General features: G+C 40.6%; 1 protein-coding gene across 1 annotated transcript in view; it reads right to left on the bottom strand.

The window, feature by feature from the left end:
* The window catches only part of SARNP (SAP domain containing ribonucleoprotein), a 44191-nt gene that overhangs the window by 3959 nt on the left and 16110 nt on the right, over positions 1–24122 (bottom strand). The window contains exons 7-9 of the mRNA XM_058558017.1: positions 23720–23748; positions 19839–19864; positions 18064–18132 (exon numbers count right to left, since the gene is read on the bottom strand). Of these exons, the coding sequence (XP_058414000.1) occupies positions 18064–18132; positions 19839–19864; positions 23720–23748 (124 nt within the window). The remainder of the gene's footprint in view (positions 1–18063; positions 18133–19838; positions 19865–23719; positions 23749–24122) is intronic.

Raw genomic sequence — 24122 nt, 5'->3', positions numbered from 1 at the left:
GCATGTTGTCCCTAGAATGACTAAAAATTTAATTTTAAGTCAGGCCTCAATACTCATAAGACAAGTAGAGTCAAAAAAACAGTAAGAAATATCCATAAAACAAATTTTTGTGCTGAAGAAATTTTTGTAGCTCAGAGACAAGGAAAACTGAGGCTTTGCTGAATAACACCTGCAGAGAGAAGGTTGGAGAGAACTGGAAACTGGAGAGAACGTTTCAGCTTACTGTGAGTTGGAGCTGGCCATTCTCCTATAGCTGTTTTAAAGACTGAGCTACTGTTAGCACCCAACACTGTTCAATGTAAAAGTCTCATATATATTCCCATCAGGACCTAAACTCTGCCACTTTATTTATCCCACTTTAACAGTTATTTTCTTCTTTTCCATCTTCCCCGTATACCCTGTCACCAGTAATCAAAAGCCCAGCCCTAGGATTAGTAAACATTTACAATCAGGTGGGCTCCATGGGTGTTTTTTTCCCCCAGAAGGATTTTTCTACAACTTGGCACATCTAGACAAAGATCCTATCCTCTCATATATCTCAAGAGACCCTCAACGCCATACACACATAACCACCCTCACCATGGGCCATGACAGTTTTTTCTCACTTTATTTACAAAAGGTAATCAACATAAGGTCAGGTCAAAAGAGTTTAAACAAACCTTTTTTTTTTTTTATTATTTTTTTTTGTGTGTGAAGAAGACTAGCCCTGAGCTAACATTCATGCCAATCTTCCTTCTTTTTGCTGAGGAAGACTGGCCCTGAGCTAACATCGTGCCCATCTTCCTCCACTTTATGTGGGACGCCGCCACAGCATGGCCTGACAAGCAGTGCGTCTGTGTGCGCCCGGGATCCGAACCCGGGCTGCCAGCAGTGGAGCGCAAGCACTTAACCACTACACCACAGGGCCGGCCCCTCAAACAAACTTTTGAACAAACTTTTGTGTGGTGCTCCTGAGCTGGATTTTTTTAATTTTTAATTGTAATTTTTATTTATTTATTTTTTGTGTGAGGAAGATCAGCCCTGAGCTAACATCCATGTCAATCCTCCTCTTTTTTCGCTGAGGACGACTGGCCCTGGGCTAACATCTGTGCTCATCTTTCTCCACTTATACGGGATGCCGCCACAGCACGGCCTGACAAGCAGTGCCTCGATGCAAGCCCGGGATCCGAACCCGGGCCGCCAGCAGCAGAGCACGCGCACTTAACCGCTACGCCACGGGGCCAGCCCCTGGATTTTTTTTATACCCCACAGAGTTCATATTCCTGCAATCTGTGTCTCTGGGTGTCTCAAAAACCACAGAGTCAAAAGGAAAGGCAATCAAGAGACCTACAGAAACAGAGGAATTTTTTAATACTTCTGCTCTCAACCTCAACCAAGGAGTTGCCTTTGCTCCTACGACCACAGGAGCCACCTCTTCGGCCGAAAGCAGGGCAGCTATCCAGCTTTCTGTGTTCAATTTGTTTAACTAGCCCAGCTCTCTGAACACAGTAGGCAGAACCTTCTTGGTCTTACTTTGGCTCTTTCAGACTGAGAAACATGTTCATTTTCTCCCTTTTGCCGCATCTGACTTCTAGGGAGTAAGAAAGGCTGGTAGTTGTGAAGGACTGAAGAACTCCTACACATGAGTTATCACTTATTCATAGTATATTACTAGAACAGAATATCGCCTACATAGTTTTTCTGCCTTTTTCATACCCATCAGCAAATCCATAGTGGGCACATAATTAATGTAAACTAAACTACTGTAAAACATTGAGCCAGGTTCCAAGAAAAAAAGTATTCTTGTCTTTAATAATCATAAAATAATGATGATAATATTACAGCCACTAACATTTGAGTGCTTACTATGTGCCAAATACTGTATGAAGTTCTTTACATGCAATATCTCATTTACTTCTTATAACAATCTTAAACATAGTAGGTACTATAACAAAATTCATTTCATAGATAAGAAAACTGAGGCTTAGAGAGATTAAGTAACTTGCCCAAAGTCGCACACAAACAGTAAGTGGCAGAGCCAGGAATGGAACCCAGGACATTTTACTCAAGAACCCACTTTCCTAACTTTACCATCTCCTCAGGTACCTCACATAAGCATTTCTTTGGAAGAATAGCAGCAGAATGGAAAAAGTACTTTGCCAAGGGAAGAACTTACACCTTTAGCTAAAAGTAGTTGTGAACTACTTCAACCACTTCCACATCACTCAATAACTTGGGTCAATGCTAGGATCCCATCCCCTTTCTACCATACCATATAGCTCCAACTTTGTAACTAAGTAGAGATCTAGGGAAAGAACTCCAGTTAGTAATCTTATACTAAAGATTTTCTCGACTGAATTTGTTTCTAATTTTGGCTAACTGGCTATTCCATCTGTTGAACTGTAATAAAAGAATTAGGAGGGTTTCCAAGGAACACAGGCCTCACTATATTTTTCCTTACCAAAGTCATTAGGAAAAGTTTTCTTGATTTTGTCTACTACCACTACGATAAAAATGAATAAGGGATATAAATGGAGATTTCAAAATAAGAACCTCTATAGAATATTCTAGATGAAATCTCCATTTTGCTAAGTCTCAAAAAGGCCAAGCAAGAAAAAGTTTTAGGGGGAATAAAAGGAGCATCCCATTTCCTTCCTGAGTAGAGAGAGGACAATACCATATCTTGCTGAACTACCACTACGTACTTTTTTTCATTCCATTCAGTGCCTTGGGTACTTCAAGTTCGAATCACAGAGAGGGAGATGCTACTCCTAAAACCCAGCCGTTCTCTCAGCACAAACCCTAGGGCTGCTCCCTTCAGAAATGTCATCACAAAGCCTACATCCATTTGGAATGTGTGACAGCCTTTCCTCTGGTTCTCTATTTTGCTACATCTTGAAATGAGGAGTCTGAATTCTAATTTAAATTTCCTGTGTTTCCTTTCGAGCTCAAAGGTGAGGAAAGAATGAGGGAGGAAAAAAAGGGAGGGGGATGTACTTCTCTAGCTACTAAGGCTAGTATCAGAGATTTCCCCATGAGCTTCCTTTTTAAATTAGATCTCTGGTGCCTCTCCCGGAGATCCAGGCAGAGCATCTGCTCCAAATCTACCAGGGGCTCTAGGGGAAAAAAAACCATACAGATCCCCCACCTCACACTCCCTACACAGCCTGCCCACCCCTCACCCACAGAGACTCGCAGAGGGTTTTATTCACTTTGTGAATGCCTGCCCTTCCCTCCCCACCCAGCACTCCTCAGCTCCCCTCCTAAAGCCTCTCTCCTTGCCCTGCAGGGAAAGTGCACAACAGGCCCAGTAAATCAACACAGTTCTAATGATCTCTCTCACTTGACCCTTCTAGCGTGACGGTGTCGCATGGAAACAAACGTACAATAAACTTCACTCCATCTTTAGCTCCTTGCTGACAGGTTTTGATTCATGGGATGGTGAGACCCATCTGAGGAAAATTACCTCGATCAAAACGCATCTCTCTCTGCATTCATCAGGCCAATGCTCCCCCAGGCCATGCTCAAGTGCACAAATGGGGCTGTGCATCTGCAGGCAGCACTGACCCCTCTAGCTCAGTGTCATATGCATTTGCAAACCTTTCCCTTCTTCATCCCTCCCCGACTTCCCTCCCGCAAACTCTCAACCACTAACAAATCTTTCTTTTTCCCAGGCATGCTCCTGTATAGGAAGAACAGTGCAGGAATCTGAAACGCTCTTATTTCCTATCAAGTGAAAACTCCCAAAAACATACAACTTACATCCAAAATCAGAGGAGAAACCTGTCCTCACTAACTAAACACAGGCACTGGATGTTCGGATTGATCCATATACTTCACTCACCCCATCCTCTCACTCGAGATTTAAACAGCAAGCCAACTGACTGACGCCAATAATTTCAGCATACGTATTCTTCGTATCTCTCAATAACTGCCTTGTTTTTCTTTTTTAAAAGCGCATTGATAAAAATGAGAAAGAGAATTGTGCAGAAGAGGAGAGAGCCCACACAAAAAACACAAGACAGAAAGCATGAAGTATATTTAATAAAGCCAAATATCCCCATGAATCACTATCACTGCATTTTCCATTATGGAATAAGATAGTTCCAAACTGAGCCCTTCAGAAGACATCTTCAACTTTTTAAAATTCACTTTTCTCCTTGTTTCCCTTTCATATTTGGAAAATCCTCAGGCAATGTAAAGAAAATGATACCTGCTGAGGGAGAAGACTGGGACATTCAAGGCTCCCCCAGGTACAAATTACATGTGTGAAAGTGTTTAGTACATAGGAACTATCGTATAGAGGTAGTCAATAAATATTAGCTATTATTTTTATTGCAACATTTCTTCAGGTCCTTAAAACAAAGTCTGAGACTACCAACAAAATTCTGAAGCTAACAATGCCATTTGTTCTTCTACATTAGAAGTGAAGTCATCAGAAGTTGGTAAGAATCAGACCCATTACCAAGGCAATGAGAAAATTCCCTTTAGCTGCAAGGCAAATGAGTATTTGGACAGATGACTAAATTTAGGGCTAAAGTGTGGCAGAATAGTAACAAGACAAAACCATAGTCTTCTCCACTAGCTACTATTAACCATCTTCTCTTTCTGGGACCCTAAAAAAATCTATGCTGCCAGGCTTTACTGATTTCATCATCCCTAATAATTAATGACTCAAAAAAAGATCCTTATACAAGGTAATATCTGAGGGAACTGAGCAAGGATCCAGCCTCTAACTCTGTAGACCAATCCCAACTACTCTAAAGGCCCTCGAGGAATTGCTTTCACTGAATTATGTGACATCAGTTTCTATCAACATTTTCAATAACATTGAAACCATATGATTAATCCATTCATCCACTAGTCATTCAAATATCCACTGAGTATCTACTTTGGGTCAGGCACTGTTCTGGCACTGGGAATAGAGAGATGAATAAGACAAAGATCCTTAACCTCACGGGGATTATGAATTCACAATTGAGTTACTATAAAGATGTATGCCACTGTTCATTACATTACTGTATTATGAGAACCCATGGGGAAATTTTCTTTCTGGTCCCCAGACCCAAAATAATTATGCTTTTGCTGAGCAACTCGTTAGTTTTTATCTTCTGAACCCTGTGAATCACTGTAAATAGCACAACTGTGTTTTCCTCTTTCTACTGGCTGCTATGAAGTTGGGATCCAAATGTGTGGCCTATCTCTGACAAATGGTTTTGAAAATATTTCTATTAGAAAGGAGAGGCCAGAAGTACTGAGGTGAGAGAGAAACATAAGATCCAGAGATGGAGATCCAAGACCCAGATCCTGAGGTAGAAGCTTAGAAGACAAGATAAAGTGCAGTTAGTTACAGGGTTGCTTCCAGTCCCTTAAGAACTTATTTCTCTCTAAATATAATGCGATTAATTAAAAAATACCTCAATTCCCCAAGAAAGAAAAAGAGAGGGGCAGGAGGTACCAGGTTATAACTAGAAATTTTAAATTAAGGGCTCTTGTCAATGGTTTCCATGGCACATACACTGTACCCAAGAATTAAGTCCCAAATGGAAGATCAGCTGCAACAACTGGCAGCCTGAATATCATAGATGCTTTCTAAAGTGACTTCCTTTTTTTATGGCAAAGAGTAGTTATCAAGTATAAGATCTTTACCTAAAATGGAGTTCTAGCTTTGTTATCTTCCAAACTCAACTTGTCCTCAAGATTCAAATTCAAGAGAATATTTTTCAAAACTTACCAATTTTACCCTGAATACAATAAAGTATACCGCTCCAAGCTTAGTGTGCTGGGGTCATTTGCTTTGCCAAAAGGAGCCCGCTTTGATTTAATTAGCGCCCCATGGGCTGTGTGTGTTAAAAGCATTCACCTCTTCAATCTTATTACCAGCCCCACTCTGGATCATAAAGAGAAACTAGGAGAAACAAAAACAGTGACCCAAATGTAACCCAGGCTTATTTAGGGAATCTGAACTCAGTAATTCCCAAAACACAAAGCTAGAGTATTTACTGAATTCAAATAAGAGATATCCTCACTATTTTCAGAGACCAAAAGAATGAACCAAGCCAGGCATTTTTCCTGGTCAGTGCAACAAGCTCACTCACTCATCACCCCTCCTTCCACCATGTATGAGAAGCAGAAATTCCAATCTATTCAGTCAGAGATATCCTTACAAGTTAGTAAGGGGCACTTCAGGGAAGCTCAGGTACTGCTGTTGAGTTGGAGCTGGCCAATCTCCTATAGCTGTTTTAATGACTGAGCTATTGTTCACATCCAACACTGTACAATGTAAAAGTCTCATATATATTCCCATTAGGACCTAAACCCTGCCACTTTATTTATCCCACTTCAACAGTTATTTTCTCAGAAGTCTTGTCGGAGTGACAGAAGAGAGGCTGATACTGAGCTAAGATGGTCACATTTTGCAAAAATAACAAACAACTGTCCCTTTTTGTAAATGAATTACCATACTAAGATGTTAATAGTTCTCAGCCCAATCCGATTTTCCAAGGGAATGTAAGGTAATAGGCAAAATGGAAAAGAGGGAGCATTACGGTCACTTTCCTGACTCTCACTGCCACGTGACTGACGGCAGGATGAAAAGCAGAGCCTGGGGGCTTTCAGGCGATGGTAGATTAATAATGACATGGCCTTGACTTCCCAGAGGTAAAGGTTATGAAACACTCCAGGGTAAGTGGGCTTCCAATTTCATACTCCCAGGGTGAATGACAGCAACTGATGGTTTTTCTCTCAGAAACACTTCAATGCTTAAACACACAGCTGTCACCTCCTCGCCCCAGTTTCTGAAAGTCATCTGAACATGTTTATTCCTGAGTCTTTATGCCAACCAGGCCACAGAACATGGGGTGGTCTTAAAAACCAACGCACAGAGCTTAGGCAGGACTAACGGCGAAGGACTGGACCAGCAGAGGGGATACAATCTTAGCATATACATAGTAGAGATACTCCAACACTCCCCACACATACACATAATACACCTCCCAATACAACCATCTTACCTATACTCAACAATCTGTCAACTGTGAGAACAGAATCAATTTTCTAGGGCCAGAAAGGTGCCAGGAACTTTGAAGCTACACCAGAAAGAGAGACCACCAGAAACTGTACCTCCTCCTATCCTTACAGGATTTGAAGCCCCAAAACCCAGCTCAGAACCAAACACTCTTCTGAGTCACTAGTTCCCATCACTTTTTCTTTCTCTTGTCCAAATTGAGCTCTTTCCCCAACCCCCCCTCCTCTCCAACCCCAGAGGAGGTCGTTTCGGTCTTGCTCTAGCTGATTGTAGGACAAAGCAAGGCAGGTGGAGGAAATGAAGGCTTCACACTTGAGACCCCCGGAAACCAAGTTTCTATTAAAAGTCCCCACCTCCCTCCCTTAAAAGCCAGGAAGCTGCTGCTTTTAAGGATAAGCGATGCAGAGCTTGGCAGAAATGTCAAGAAGTCAGTAGAGGGAAGCTAAAAACTTTTGAGGGGAGGTGAATGCTATCTTAGCCAAAATATATAGAGAATGAAGGACAAGTTACCCAAGCAATCAAAATTTACAATGAGCACTAGGAAAACAGATTCTTTTCACCTATAATATTTTAAAATGCATATTTCTGGCTTTACCCTAACCTAAGAAATCTGAATCTCACAAGGAACAGCCTGGGGAGCTGTATTTTAAAAAGGGTTAGGGCCGGCCCCGTGGCGTAGTGGTTAAAGTTTGGTGTACTCCGCTTCGGCGGCCCAGGTTCGTGGGTTTCGGTCCTGGGCACGGACCTACACCACTCATCAGCCATGCTGTGGCAGCAACCCACATACAAAATAGACGAAGATTAGCAACAGATGTTAGCTCAGGGCCAGTCTTCCTCAGCAAAAAAACAAAAAACAAAAAACAAAAAAAAAAGAAAAACAGAAAGAAAGAAAAAGAGTCCCCTGGCAACCCTTACATGCAGCTATAGTTGAGAACTACTGCAAATAGCTTTGAAAAAAGTACAGCCCCTCCCCCCCAATTTTCTCATCAAGTCCCAATAAGGCTGCTACTCCACTCCAATTTCCCCCCAAAAGAATTAGAGGCCTTCCAAAAAGGTTTATACTTCCTACAAACAGGACATCTCAGCTGAAAGGACGTTAAGGAAAAAAGAAAGCTATGAAGGAATCACAGCTGGCTCTAAGGAGCACACCTGTCTTGCTGCCTTCTTAGAATTCAAACAGAGGAACAGAGAGACTCACCAAAGGAGTTCAATACAGGAAGAACATGCCAAAACAAGATCAGGGAACACCCTCAGGTATGTGGGGGAAAGAGGGAGGCTACAGGTTCAAGCATACAAAGGTATTTTCTTCTAGAGAACTGATACAGATGAAGAGGGGGAATATCAACGAGGTGAAGAACAGACAGGAGAAGAGATAAGTTTTGTCTAAAGGCTCATGTATTTTGCTTGTTCATTTTAAAGCACTAAAAAGGCCCATCATACAAGGCCTCTCATCTCATAGCTCTGTTCATTTCCAGTTGCTCTTCCTCCTCAACCATCTTATACCTCAGCATGAGCATGAAGTGAAAACCTTATAACTGCCTCCTCTACTCTATACCTCAATAAACACCTCACTCAATAAATACTTTCTAAAATCCAGACACCAAGCATTTCAGACATAACCTCCTTCTCGGTAACTTCTTCACTGCTAGGGATTTAAAAATTCAGTATTTTGGAGCTGGCCCGGTGGTGCAGCAGTTAAGTTAGCACGCTCCACTTCGGTGGCCCAGGGTTCTCCAGTTCGGATCCTGGGCGAGGACCTAATCACTGCTCATCAAGCCATGCTGAGGCGGCATCCCACATACAGCAACTAGAAGGATGCACAACTATGACATACAACTATCTACTGGGGCTTTGGGGAGAAAAAAAGGAAAAAAGGAGGAAGACTAGCAACAGATGTTAGCTCATGGCTAATCTTCCTCAAAAAAAAATAAAAAAAATCAATATTTGAGGGCCGGCCCCGTGGCTTAGCGGTTAAGTGCGCGTGCTCCGCTGCTGGCGGCCTGGGTTCAGATCCCGGGCGCGCACCAATGCACCGCTTCTCCGGCCATGCTGAGGCCGCGTCCTACACACAGCAACTAGACAGATGTGCAGCTATGACACACAACTATCTACTGGGGCTTTGGGGGAAAAATAAATCAATAAATAAAATTAAAAAAAAAATTTGATATGAACTCCAAATCTGGCACACCCTGAAAATATATTTCTATTTCTGCCCTAAGATCTGTTCTGGGGATGAGAAGGCAAGATTTAGTTAAAATACTATTTTTAAAATGAGAGAAAAGAGTAGCGAAGGACAGGTTGGGGAGGAAAGGAGTTCATATTTTCTAGATTTTAACAAGGGACCTCAGATTTTATTAAAAACAGGGCCTTTGCTAGTTTGCAAACATCATCACCAAGTGTCCCCCTATACTTCATCCCCCTCTCCATCTCCAAAATACTATAGAATTTTATCAGACCTGCTTCAGCTATCAAGGCATGAAAAGCAACTTTGCTATTTTGGTGAGTACATAAGAAAATGAACTATTATTATGTAATCATTAAATCTTACTTAAATTGAACCCATATGTATTTTTTAAAATAAAATGTTACCTCTCCTTTTTTTTTTTTTTCCCTGAGGAAAATCAGCCCTGAGCTAACATCCATGCCAATCCTCCTCTTTTTTTGCTAAGGAAGACTGGCCCTGGGCTAACATCCATGCCCATCTTCCTCCACTTCATGTGGGATGCCGCCACAGCATGGCCTGACAGGCGGTGCATCAGTGCATGCCCGGGATCTGAACCCGGGCCGCCAGCAGCGGAGTGTGCGCACTTAACCGCTACGTCATGGGGCCGGCCCCTACCTCTCCTTATTAATGTCAGCCCAAAGAACAGTATTACTCAAGTGGTAGCCTCTCAAGCAGTATTAAAATACATCTCAAACATTTCTATACTGCTACAGCTCTCACGTCATGAGGAGCCTTCAAATACCAAAATTTGCCCCCACTCCAAAAAACTAACAACACACCAAAAAAAAACAAACCAAAACAAAAAACACTCAACACTTTTTCCTCCTGTATAGATTGTGAAGGATGGGTAGACTTAGATTCAGATGGTTAGCTCACATTTCACCACAGCCAGGGAGAGTATCTGGGAGTGATCAGACAGACACTGCTCTGCTTAGAAAAGCCAGGGCAGCTACTGGTCACCCCAAAATCAGGCATAAAACTAGACATACAATCAGATATAATGTGTTTTACAGGTGGGTTTTAAAAAATATTTACCTTATGTACTAAGAGTGGCACTTTTTTTTTTTTTAAACTGACACTCAGAGAATGGTCCCACCCCAAGAACTTGGCTGGCAAAAACAACTGAAGGTATTTAAAAGTAAAACATACTCAACAGAATCCAGCATTCCCCTCCTTTTCCAAGCTGTGTTTACTCTTGGGGCAAAGACTACAGGGAGACCAGAGAGGTATAAAACTTGTTTTTTATCAAAGTCATCAGTTCTGACATGTCAGAAGCAGGAATGCAACGACATTGGTGGGGGCAGGGTATCGAGCAGGAGAGAGAGAAAAGAGTGAGTTTTTTTCTTACTACAAATTTTCTTACCTCTAGGTTGTTTGGGTTCAAACTCAATGAATGAAATCAGAGAGAGAAAAACAAAATGAAAAGGTACAAGATCCTAGTGGTCTTAATCATGTACTTTAGGGAAGTATCAGAAGTATCTATCAGAAACTTCTCAAAGATCCAATTTACGGTAAACAGGGCAAAACGCCAGCATAAGTGCTGACACAGCATCAAAAATTTCATCTTGCTTCCCTCAATTTTTAAACCTTTACTTCTTAAAGCGTTCAGTTTACATCCCTAACATTTCCTGTCCAATTTTTTCCTCATACACAGCTACATAAAAAGTGTGTTTGAGGGTTAGGGCATAGTGGAAAGATAGAAGAGGAAGTTGAGCAAAGAACACCTGACTCCTATTTCTCTAGTTAAAATTAGAATACATTTTCAAGAGCCCTGGGCAAGAGAGAAAAAAATTCCATTCTGCCTCTTTGCTCTTCCAAATTCCTATAGCCAAGTGGTTCAACAGCAGTTGAATGGCACACATAATGACATCATTGATTGGAACCATAATAGAAGGGAGTGAGAAGAGCGGGTGGGGGAAAGTGGGAAGGGAGGGAGGTGAAGATGTATTTGTGTTACAGACAAAAGACAAGTTCTGTTCCTCAGCAGGGACAAATGAAGAACCAGATGAGGGGATAAACTGAGGTCAGATATTGTTTCCTCTTTAAACAGCTCCTTCACCACTCCCTCAAGGTTTGTTCCAATGGGCGGGTGGAGGAACAGCAGTATACGTATTTTTTTGGAAGGGGGGAGGCAGAAGAAAAAAATGCCAAATATTTATTTTCAAATTATTCTGAATTAGAAGGGGATTTAAAGGAATGGGTAAATTTTGTTTGGGCCCTTAAATGCTCCAGGAAATGCTGAAGACTATGTGGGGCTGGGTTTTGGCTTTTCCTGAAATTCGTACTCTCTGATAGCCACTCTCACTTGCTATCTCTCTCTACTGCATATATAACCCATTTTTATCTTCTTTTCTTGTTAGTTAATGTAAGGTAAAAGAATATAATTTTTAAAGTGGAAGAAGCATTTTGGGGAAAAATGACAATCTAGAATGAAGTGGGGGAAATTCCACCAAAAGCCCTTGATCAATGAAACGCAATGACTAAGAGGATCTACACTGAAGTTTTTTTCCATCTACAATCCTACCATCTGCATTTTTCTTAGTCTCATGGGGCACCATGAGAAAGGGGAATAGAGAATTAAGTGTTGCACTTGGCCTAGGTATTGCTGCTTGAGTATATGTAGATGGAAAAGAACCCAAACCTACTCAGCAAGCTACTTTTCCAACTTACCCTGGGATGTATATCTTCTACAACTACCCGTTAAAAAATATTCTAACAAACTCTCCACCATAGCTTATGGTTCTTCAGGTTCTTACAGTTCCATGTTGGCCATGTCCTATGCATGGCCCCACAGTTCTTCCTTTGGAAAAGGTTTGTATACACATACCTAAACTCTCTAACAAATCCCCATTATAGACCTTGTGAGAAGGCTGGTGACCAACTTCTAAATCCACAGCATGAACTTCCTTCTCTCCACGTTCCAATGGCTAACCTTTATACCAAAACCCACTGCTGAAGGAAAGGAACAAACAAATATTTCTTCATTTACTTCAGATGGTGGAAGGGAATCTAGATAGAATCAAATAGGCCTTCCAGAACGGACTGAATGGAGACCAGCCTGCCATCAGTTAGCCACAATGAAATCTGTATGCTAGGAGACACTGGTGCCCTGCTGTGCTTGGAACTGACTTTTTGTCCCAGTTTCCTTTTTGATATCTGAACACATTTCATCGACAAGCTCCTCAAAAACAAGGCAAGTCCGATATCTCTCTCATTCTGAAGTGGTTGATGCCTAATCGATGGTGAGCAAAAATTTACAATTATACGAAAGGCTTATGAAACTAAGCACTGCAGCCACCCAAGAATCTTCTAGCTACCAGCCTCAACAACAAGAAGATGGTCAGTGGAGGAATATTTAGTTTGTTTTCAATCTTTCCTTTTTTTTTTTTTTTGCTGGGAAAGATTTGCCCTGAGCTAATATCTGCTGCCAATCTTCCTCTCTCTCTCTTTTTTTTTCCTCCCCAAAGCCCCAGTACATAGTTGTATACTCCAGTTGTAAGTCCTTCTACTTCTTCTATGTGAGCCGCCACCACAGCATGGCTACCAACAGGCAAGTGGTGTGGTTCCGTGCCCAGGAACCCCAGGAACCGAACCTGGGCCACCAAAGTGGAGAGTGCCAAACTTTTAACCACTAAGCCATCAGGGCTGGCTCTGTTTTCAACCTTTTTATAATCTGACACTATAACAGAGAATCATCAGGGAAGAAAACTGGCAAAAATTAAGAACCTGGGAAAAGTAGCCTTCAGGGATTATAGGCCTTAAGATAACTCATTAGGACAGTTACTTATACGAAAAGCTACAGGTAGGGAAAACCCAGTGATATTCTAGTAGAGAAGTAAGGAAGATGTACTAAGGTCAACAGGGATACAAAAGCCTGTATTTTCTACTACTAATCAAGATTCAAGAAGCACTAACACATGCCCCTCACATTCTCGGGGAGGGAGAAGAGTATAAACCACACCTAGTTTTCTGCTTAGTGCCTGGGTTTTTTTTTTTTTCTTTTTTCTTACTTAACCTAGCTGTATTTTCTGTAATTTCCTAAAGTATCAAGTTTCACTTTCCCCAATGTGCCAATGTTTGGGGGGGGGGGAATCCACTCAAATAAACTACATTAGTTAACACTACAACTCTAAGCCCAGACTTAGTATTTTACCAAAACTAATGTCCTACAGCTATCACATATTAACTGAGCTGGCTTCCCATCTAGTCCTTCTATCCACCTCTCATTCCTTTCAGACATCAGTTTCCTATGTTCCAAGCCAAGTCCTGTCTTTACCAACAGGACTGACCCAAACACTACTTCTCTTGGGAGGCATGGAAAACTAACTGACAGAGAAAAAAACAACCAGTCAAACACAAGACTGAAAACCGAGCTGGTGATCAATCAGAACCAACCAGGCAGAGGTTATTTATCTGGGTTTTGTTTTGTTTGAGGGGGTGGGAGGTTTCTCAGCCCATAGTCACCATGAGGCTTATATGAGAAAAGGCATGCCATTCTATCCTCAAAAAGTCCAAAGAGTTGGAGGGGACAATTTACAGCCTCTTGTGTAAAAAATGTCTATAAATGCCAGTGCTATTCTTTGCCCTGTCACTTCCCATTATCCTAAACCAACAGGATTCTATTCACTAAGACTTGAGCTGGAAACATGAACGGACAAGCCTTTCTTGGGCAGGGGGAAAGGGGGAAGATGATTAAGGGGGGAGGGAAGCCAGATTTCTTTAAGTTTCTGTATACTGCCTAATGTGTACAGTACACTAGCGGAGCTCAAAACTAAAATATATGAGCAGTCGTGCAAAAGTCAGCCTAGGAAGAATAGCAGAGATTTGGTATCCTCAAATTCGTAATATGCTCAAGCCATAAATCTAAAATATGAAGAGGAGATGATCTGATTGTGACAGTTAAAAAAATTAGTCATAAACACTATTGATCCATGGCTCACTTCCTCTCACACACTTTCTCTCTTTATCATATACACTGGGCTGCAGCAGAATCTACTGAAGAGAAATCAGCAAGCAATTAGGGCCTTAAGCTGGATCAAGCAAACACAAACCCTGTACGATGGAGGTGACAGGAGGTGGGTTTCTCATTGCCCTTTTTAGGATACTAGGATAAAGAAGAGGTATCTCCACAACACCTGCTAACCTCCACTATTTGCATCATATGTAACTGAATGAGATCTGTGCCTAGAGAATTGTAAAACTTAAAGACAGGTGACCAAATTATATAGAAGGAGGCTATACTGGAACCCAGGACCACAGGATGAGGGGAAGGGAAGTGTGCTGATCTGGCTGTTCCATAAATACAAACTTAATCATGCCACTAACGTTGGCCAACCAAATACTAGGTAGCAAATCATCTCTGGTGATAGAGAACAGTTAAACACAAGACTCTGAACTAGGCCACTCTTACTGAGAACATAGCAGCATAATTTCAGGATTTGGGTCCAGAGCACCAAGTTCTAAAAAAAAAAGTTACTTGAGAAAAAAAGGGGCCACCCCTGTGGCTTGGTGGTTAAGTTTGGTGCACTCCGCTTCGGTGGCACGGGTTCAGTTCCCACCTACACCACTCGGTGGTGGCTATGCTGTGGTGGTGACCCACCACAGGGCAAATCTTAGCTCAGGGCAAATCTTCCTCAGCCAAAAAAAAAAAAAAAAAAAGAAAAAGAAAAAAAGAATACTTCCTTTTCTTATCTCTTACTCTCTTTTCTCAAATTTCTCTCCTTCCACAGATTCACTCCGAAACTGCTTAATTCTATAAGTACTAAAAAATTCTGGGCTACAGAAACAGTAATCCAAATACACAGTCTGATTTCTATGCTACTTTCAACTGTGGGAGATATAAGCTAGACTTGAGTTGTCCAATACGTATGTGGCTATTTAGATTTTTTTTTTTACTTTTTTTTTTTAAATTTTTTGTTTATTGCAGTAACATTGGTTTATAACATTGTAAAAATTTCAGGTGTACATCATTGTACTTCTATTTCTGCATAGATTACATCATGTTCACCACCAAAATACTAATTACAACCCATCACCACACACATGTACCGAATTATCCCTTTCACCCTCCTCCCTCCCCCTCTCCCCTCTGGTAACCACCAATCCAATCTCTGTCCCTATGTGTTTGTTTATTGTTGTTATTAAATTTAAATTAATTAAAAATTCAGTTCCTCAGTCACACAGCTACACTTCAAGTGATCAAATAACCACATGTGGCTTGTGTGTGTGTGTGTGTGTGTGTGTGTGTGTGTCTGTGTGTGAGGAAGATTAGCCCTGAGCTAACATCCAATGCCAATCCTCCACTTTTTGCCGAGGAAGCTTGGCCCTGGGCTAACATCTGTGCCCATTTTCCTCCACTTTATATGGGACGCCACCACAGCATGGCTTGCCAAGTGGTGCATTGGTGCGCGCCTGGGACCCGAACCTGCGAACCCTCGGGCCGCCAAAGCAGAGCGTGCGCACTTAACCGCTACGCCACTGGGCTGGCCCCACATGTGGCTTTTGACTACTGTATTAGATAATACATATTATTCAATAGAATAATATTCTATAGAATATTTCCATCATCATAGAAAGTTCTATTGGACAGTGGTGGTCTAGACAGCAAAATGTCAGCATTTCTGTGACACTCTAATGGTTTATGGGGCAAATTAGAGCAAACTGTTGAAATTAGGATGATTCTGAAAAGCAGGATTTATGATCAACGTAAATGGAACCTATACTCAAAGAGGACATCTCAAAAAGTCACAACCCTCCAAGCAAAGTGATCCCTGGAAGAAATCATACATACTCTAGTACAGTGCTACTCAAAATGTAGTCTGCCTCTTAGTGCTCATCCCCAAACTGTTCATTACCAGTCTGCAGTAAATCCAGAAATTGAAAGTGTTTAGAAACTTGCAGAGTAATTTAACACTGATGTGACATTTTTATTGTATTTTGCGAAAGTACCACTTTGCAATGAATTGGAAATTTTTACAAACCAGTTCTTTGCCATAGAATTTGAGAAGCAGTACTCTAAAACCTATGTGTGACAATGAATGTTATTAGAGAACAGAGCTCATATAGTCAGAGTTCTGCAAATTACCACTATCTGATTACGACTCTTCAGCGATTTAAAATGTGGACTGAAATCTTATCAATGATCAACTAAAACACAGAAGTTAACTGACTCAAAGTCATAAAGCCAGCTAGCCAACAGAACTATAAAGAAGGAAGAAAACTAACATTTATTGAGGGTCAAAGTGTCACTATGTTAGGTAATTTCAAATATACAATTATTTACTCTTCACAAACAAAGCGTTAGGTTTTACAGATGGGAACCAAAGAAGTTTAGTAAAAACAATTTGCTCAAAGTCATCAAGTTAATAAATGTATCTCTTTGTGTTTTACTCAGCCTCCTGTGGACTAAAAATGAAAACAAGTCAAATATGGAGAAAGATTCTAGAGAAGGGAAGAGAAAAGGCTGATATCCCTGTAATGAAATGCTCTCAAAATAACTCAGGTGGACGGTATACAGTGAGGGACAAATTCTTCTCAGGAATGTGTCCCTATGAGCTAAGTAGGAAGAGATATTGTATTCAATTTTGTTAATTTTGATGGAACACACAAACACATTTAATTTTTGATGGAACACACAAACACATACAATTCCCTAGAGGAGTGAAGTTATTGCTAACATCCTTAGACACCTAGCCCTCATATACAAAAGACGGAGATAGATGAGAACCAGGGCCAGATCCAAGGCACCCTTCCCCTTGGCCATCTAGCAAAACATAAATGACTTTTGGCTTATAATAATTCTTCCCAATTAAGTGGCATATGGTTTAAGAATCACATACTTTGCCTACCTCTCAACCCTTAATTTTTCTTAAATTTCACATAAACCAGGAAATACTCCTACTGAACACCTATGGTCTTAGCATCAAGCTGGGACACAGACCTGATGTTATATTTCTGGTAAACATCAAAAATGTAACCTGAAAGGAAAGAAGATGGAGCACGGTTGTGTGCAAGGCTGTGAGTCCCATAGGGTCACAACAAGTGGGTACTTTTTAGTGCTGAGTTTTTTCCCTGAGGAGAAATATAACCACTGTCAATTCAGTTTTTTACAATGGATTTCTAGAGAGCTACACTCAAGTGGGAAATAATGATTTTTTTTAAATGATGTGTTTTTCTGGTTTGAAATAGTCTTCCTTAACCCTGCCACCACTTCAACAACCAAAAAAACATGTTCTCATTCTCAGAGAACAAAGATTCAGAAACTATCTGCTCTAGGCAAACAGGAGAGTCCTTAGCATTTTCTCCAATGTGCCTAGCAAAACTCCAAACATAACAATGCCCCGCAGAACTGATCAGCCCACATAGCACGGTGTCAACAAAGTCATCTTGCTTAATAAACTAAACAGTATAAGTTAGCAGAGAGGCAGAAAGAATGAAAAAATTTTCTCACTTTTGTTCTTGCAAATTTTGTTTCTAAGTACCTTTGACCTAAAGACAGGATTGTCTTCTCCAGATTATTTAACTTCCATTATGCCTATATTGGAAGTTAAAGCAGATGTAATAAGTTTTAGCATCACTGAATTCAACAACTTAATCAAGAGAAATATAGATCATGCTCTAACAGCCTGGGTGGAAACTATGAAAACAATCTGTGGAAAAAAACAATTAGCTTTGTGAAACAATTCCTATAATGTAATCAGTAGTCAGTGAGAGGGGTGATAGTCAAAGGATTGTGTGAAATGAAGTGCTGAGTAGCCAGCTATATACTCAGGACAGTCATTTCCAGCCTATGTAGGCCCCAAGCTACTCTAATGTTACAAAAACAGTACCTTACCTTTCTGGAGATTGAAGAGACATTCAAACCAAATCTTTGAGCTCTTTCCTTTAGCTTATCCAGGTTAACCTATAAAAACACAGGGGGAAAAAAAACCCATATTAAAAAAAAAATCAAAACAGAACATACAGTCAAGACAGAAACTATGGACCAAAGCTAAGAGTTCAAATAAGCCTACAACATCAACATCAAAGATACCCTATGTGCCAAATTAGGAAACTAAGCAGCACCCATTCATGCCACTAATTATTAAAAGGCTCCTTCTGGAATGCAGTGCAAGATTCAGCCCTGCCTCCTTCATTCATCAAAGGTGGCAAGAGCCTAAAGAGGGTTTAAGATCAAAGTGGGCCAAACACTGAAAAAGCAAACAAATGTCTAAATCATCACCTCCAAACACATCCATCATTCACAGCTCAAAATCATTAATTCCTATATGTAGTCTCCGTTAAGTGGTTCTTAACTCTATCTCCTACCAAAGCGAAACTATCACTGCGGCTCTCCTTTCTTCAGAAGACACATCTGCCACGAGTACCCAACTTAATTTTCTCCCTTCCTTCTTCTCAGAAGTCTTGATATGTAACACTTATTATTATAAGAATATTTGGGACATTTTCATTACTACTACTACTACTAACATTTCACTTTCCCTTACAATACTGAACGGTAACCACAAGAGCAGGATTTCATAAAGCTGAACATATTTCACTACATTTGTCTCCATTTTCTAAACATGCCGACTAGTCACAATGGTCCAGAAAGCGTCTTACTCTACTAGTCTTTATTCTCTGATATTATATTTAATAGGTAGTAGGGCCGGCCCCTTGGCTTAGCGGTTAAGTGCACGCGCTCCGCTGCTGGCGGCCCGGGTTCGGATCCCGGGCGTGCACCGGCGCGCCGCTTCTCCGGCCATGCTGAGGCTGCGTTCCACATACAGCAACTAGAAGGATGTGCAGCTGTGACATACAACTATCTACTGGGGCTTTGGGGGAAAAAAATAAATAAATAAAATCAAAAAAATATTAAAAAAAAAATAGGTAGTAATATTCTTATTACTTATCCTTATTCTTATTACTTATTCTTTATAATTTCATTTATTTATTTATTTTTCCCCCAAAGCCCCAGTAGATAGTTGTATGTCATAGCTGCACGTCCTTCTAGTTGCTGTATGTGGGACGCGGCCTCAGCATGGCCGGAGAAGCGGCGTGTCGGTGCGCGCCCGGGATCCGAACCCGGGCCGCCAGCAGCGGAGCGCACTCACTTAACCGCTAAGCCATGGGGCTGGCCCAATCTTATTACTTATTCTTATATCTTATTCTACTAGTCTTTATTCTCTGATATTATATTTAAAAGGTCTTGAAAAAGACCAGTATCTACAAATAGAACTCATAAGTCGCTTCCACAAATTCTTTTGTGGTAATTAAGAATTAAACATTATCCAAAGCCAGTGGTCAAGGCCTAAAACTCGAGTACCATAAAACAAAGAGTTACATGGATTGCCCTCTAGCTAACAAAATCTATTCATTTTTTCAAGAGTAGTAGTAGGAAGGAAGATGTCTATAGTTTCTTTGAAGATGTGGCAATTTTCCTGATCTCTCAGTACCCCAAACAATTCTTTTTATTCAGGACAAAATACACTGTACTGAAAACAAACAGTGACCAGACTCATATGATCTCAGAGTCTCCTCTGATCTGGGGAGAAGGAGTCGTCTCTAACTTTAAAACTAACCGTCCAGAGTTAAGATTTGGCTCTCAAGATATAAAACAACATTTCTTACCATAGGTTTGGTGTCAGATGACAGGCCTAAAGAAGCAAATAAAAAAGTTTTATTTACTATTTTTAAAAGTCATAAAGGAAGCTGACAGTCTTCAAATCGAATTAGACAGCACAGAAATAGTATATAGGAGAAATGTCCTCTATCCAATGATGAGAAAGAAAAAGCAGAGACTACATCTAGAGATCATGTCTGCACTCACTGCTGATGGGAACATAAAATGGTGGAGCCACTTTGGAAAATAGTTTGGCAGTTCCTCAAAAAGTTAAACACATAATAAAGGCTTCTTCCTTTTAACAAGACTTCAAGAGTACATTATTTTACAGCTGTCTTTGGTATATTTTAGCTGTGCCTTTTAAATCTGTTAAGTAATACCCTCAAAAAAAACAAAAAGAAAAACAAAAAAGTTAAACACTGAGTTACCATATAATGGTGATCACATAATTACCATAGCAATTCCACTCCACTCCTAGGTATATACCCAAGAGAAATGAAAACATACATCCACCCAAAAACTTGTATAGGAATGTTCACAGTAGCATTATCCATAGCAGCCAAAAGTGAAAAAAACTCAAATGTCCATCAACTGACAGAGACAGATAACATGTGGTATATCCATATAGTAGAATATTATATTATCCAACAATAAAAAGAAATGAAGTACCAATAACAACACGGATGAACCCTGAATACATTACGCTAAGTGGAAGAAGTCAGTCACAAAAGATCACGAATTGTATTATTCCATTTATATGAAAGCAAATTTATACATATAGAAAAAATTAGTGGCTGCTTGGGGGGGCTGGAGGGAGGGAATGGAAAATAACTGCTAATGGGTACAAGGTTTCTTTTTGGGGTAATGAATATGTCCTAAATTTAGACTGTGATGACGGTTGCACAACCCTGTGAATATATTTAAAAAACACTGAGGGCCGGCCCCGTGGTTTGGCGGTTAAGTGCGCACACTCCGATGCTGGTGGCCCGGGTTCAGATCCCGGGCGCGCACCGAGGCACCACTTCTCCGGCCATCCTGAGGCCGAGTCCCACATACAGCAACTAGAAGATGTGCAGCTATGACATACAACTATCTACTGGGGCTTTGGGGGAAAAAAATAAATAAATAAAATCTTTAAAAAACATTGAATTTTATACTTTGAATGGATGAATTGTATGGTATATGAATTATATCTCAATAAAGCTGTTAAAACAAAAGAGAAAGAAAGATATCACATCTGGACAAAAGAGCAGAGCTAGTATCAAAATGAGTTAAAATTATGCCCTCTTAAAGCCAATGTTCTGTCCTGAAATTATCACTAAGCAGCAAGTAGTAAATTGGCCTGTAGTTTCCAACTCTAATCTAGTCGATAATTATTTACTTAAAACTTCTCAGAATTTTATCTTAAGCAATCTCAATCTTGTAATTGGTTCCCTAACTCTCCACTGTAAACATACAGGTATGGATTCAACTTTTACCACAACTTATGTGCTAGGAACTGTTAGGTGTTTCATGTTCTCATTCATATAACAACACAGTCAGCCCTCCATATCAGAGGGTCTCCTACTCACGGATATGGAGGGCCGTGGAGGGCCAAATGTATTCACTGTACAGACTATGCCATTTTACATAAGGGACTTGAGCATCCAGGAATTTTGGTATTCCTGGGGGTTCCTGGAACCAACCCCCCAGGAAACTGAGGAATGACTACTTCCTTTTAAATGTTGTCAAATTCCATCATTCAAGAGCTACTCTGTAGTTCTAGGATGTTAGAATTATATGAATAATACGGCAAATGTTACCTATACATTATTTTATTGATCAGGTTTCCTTTTCAGACTAAGTATTAATTTTAACTTCTGTCTTTCCTCAAAGAGCACCATCTAATGTCTTTAACAATTTTTGCTGTATTATCACCAATCCTATTATCTCTCTCTTAATATAAGTAAAAGTCAGAAAATATCTTGTTTCTAAAACATGTAGTATTAGTGGCCAGAATTCTGCTGCTCTTTTAAAAAGCACAGCAGGGGCCGGCCCCGTGGCATAGTAGTTAAGTGCACACGCTCTGCTGCTGGCGACCTGGGTTCGGATCCCGGGCACACACCAACGCATCACTTCTCAGGCCACGCTGTGGTGGCGTCCCATGTAAAGTAGAGGAAGATGGGCACGGATGTTAGCTCAGGGCCAGTCTTCCTAAGCAAAAAGAGGAGGATTGGCACGGATGTTAGCTCAGGGCTGATCTTCCTCACCAAAAAAAAAAAAAAAAGCACAGCAAAACACTACAAGATCTTTGGAGGACATTTTATTTATTTATTTATTTTTTGAGGAAGGTTGGCCCTGGGCTAACATCCATGCCCATCTTCCTCCACCTTATATGGGACGCCGCCACAGCATGGCTTGACAAGCGGTGCGTCGGTGCACGCCCAGGATCTGAACCGGCGAACCCCGGGCCACAGCAGTGGAGCGCGCGCACTTAACCGCTTGCACCACAGGGCCGGCCCTGGGGGACATTTTCTTAACACACTTGAAACTCCTGACAGGTCACTAGGAAGACTAGATTGGATTAGGAGACTACATTCAAATTTTAAGTCTCTGACAACATGGAATATCTATGTTCTTTTTAAAAATAATAACCTTTTTTCCTAATTTATTACAAAATACGTATTCATTGTAGAAATTTTTTTTTAATTTTTTTTTATTTATTTTATTTTTTTCCCCCAAAGCCCCAGTAGATAGTTGTATGTCATAGTTGCACATCCTTCTAGTTGCTGTATGTGGGACGCGGCCTCAGTATGGCCAGAGAAGCGGTGCGTTGGTGCGCGCCCGGGATCCGAACCCGGGCCGCCAGTAGCGGAGCGCACGCACTTAACCGCTAAGTCACGGGGCCGGCCCATCATTGTAGAAATTTTAAAAACACAGATAAGCAAAAAGAAGTCACTCAAAATTCCAGAGATAAAGAGTATTAACAATTTAGTATATATCTTTCTAATCTTTTTTCCCCATCCGTATATGCATTTTTATTACTAAAATGGGAACGTACTGCTAATATAATTTTATAACTTGCGGGCCGGCCCCGTGGCTTAGCGGTTAAGTGCGCGCGCTCTGCTGCTGGCGACCCGGGTTCATATCCCGGGCGCGCACCGAAGCACCGCTTCTCCGGCCATGCTGAGGCCGCGTCCCACATACAGCAACTAGAAGGATGTGCAGCTGTGACATACAACTATCTACTGGGGCTTTGGGGGAATAAATAAAACTTTAAAAAAATAATAATAATAATGATTTTATAAATTGCTTTTTTCACTTAATATCTTTCTCACCAATATTCTTCAACATCATTTTTAACATCTGCATGGTCTTCTACTATACTATGGTACAGATTTATTTAACCAATTCTCTACTGTATACTATATTGTTTCCAGTTACTGATCATTATAAATATGCTGTGATAATCATTGTGGCTAAATATTTAAGCATATCCAAGATTATTTCCTTGTAAATTCCTAGAAGTAAGATTGCTGAGGTAAAAGATACTCTTTTCTTTTACCACTCACACTAGGCAGTATAACACTGGACAGGTACACAATAATTACATGCTAATTTGAGACACCAGAATAAGTAAGCTAGGTACCAGAAACTTCTCTGAAGACGTCCAAGAAACAGAAAACAAATGTTGGCACTTCCTCCCATTCTCTCATTAACTTCAGTACCTTCTCTAAATTGCCCAGGATGGCTTAAGTATCATTTTACCCAAAGCAAAGAAGTGAATGTTATAACCTCTTAAAAGCTTCTAGAGTAACAAGTTTATCTTCATTTGGAGAAATGAAATCTGCTGTGATACAAAAGAAAGAATATAAAGATAACTTTCTTAGAAGAGTCTCTGTATTCTTACCTTTTGATGGAACTGAAGAAATCCCAAATCTGTAGAAAGAAAAACAACCTAAATTTTAGGAAGCTGTTCACACCCCTGCTTGTCTGTCTCCGTGTCAAGTGTATATATGGCACTTCTTGCTTGTGATCTCAGGCCTTGCAATCATTAGCTAATTCTAACAACTCCATGAAAGAGGTTCAGTTTACCCTTTTTCTCACCAAGAGTCCAGAGAATAAGCTAAAAGGAAGCCTTATCAGAATTGGGAGTAGCAGTTAATTCCTGACTTTTACCTATTACAAAAACCTTGCTTGATAAAACCCAATCTATAGCTATAACATCTAAATCAGCAGGGATGCTCTGAATGGAGCCAAAGGAGTGTTTCTTTTCAGCAAGGCCTCTATTCTACTTAAAATCAACAATTATA

Source organism: Diceros bicornis, chromosome 17 (assembly GCF_020826845.1).
Source record: "Diceros bicornis minor isolate mBicDic1 chromosome 17, mDicBic1.mat.cur, whole genome shotgun sequence".
NCBI lineage: Eukaryota > Metazoa > Chordata > Mammalia > Perissodactyla > Rhinocerotidae > Diceros > Diceros bicornis.
This window is presented reverse-complemented; position numbering and strand designations above follow the sequence as displayed.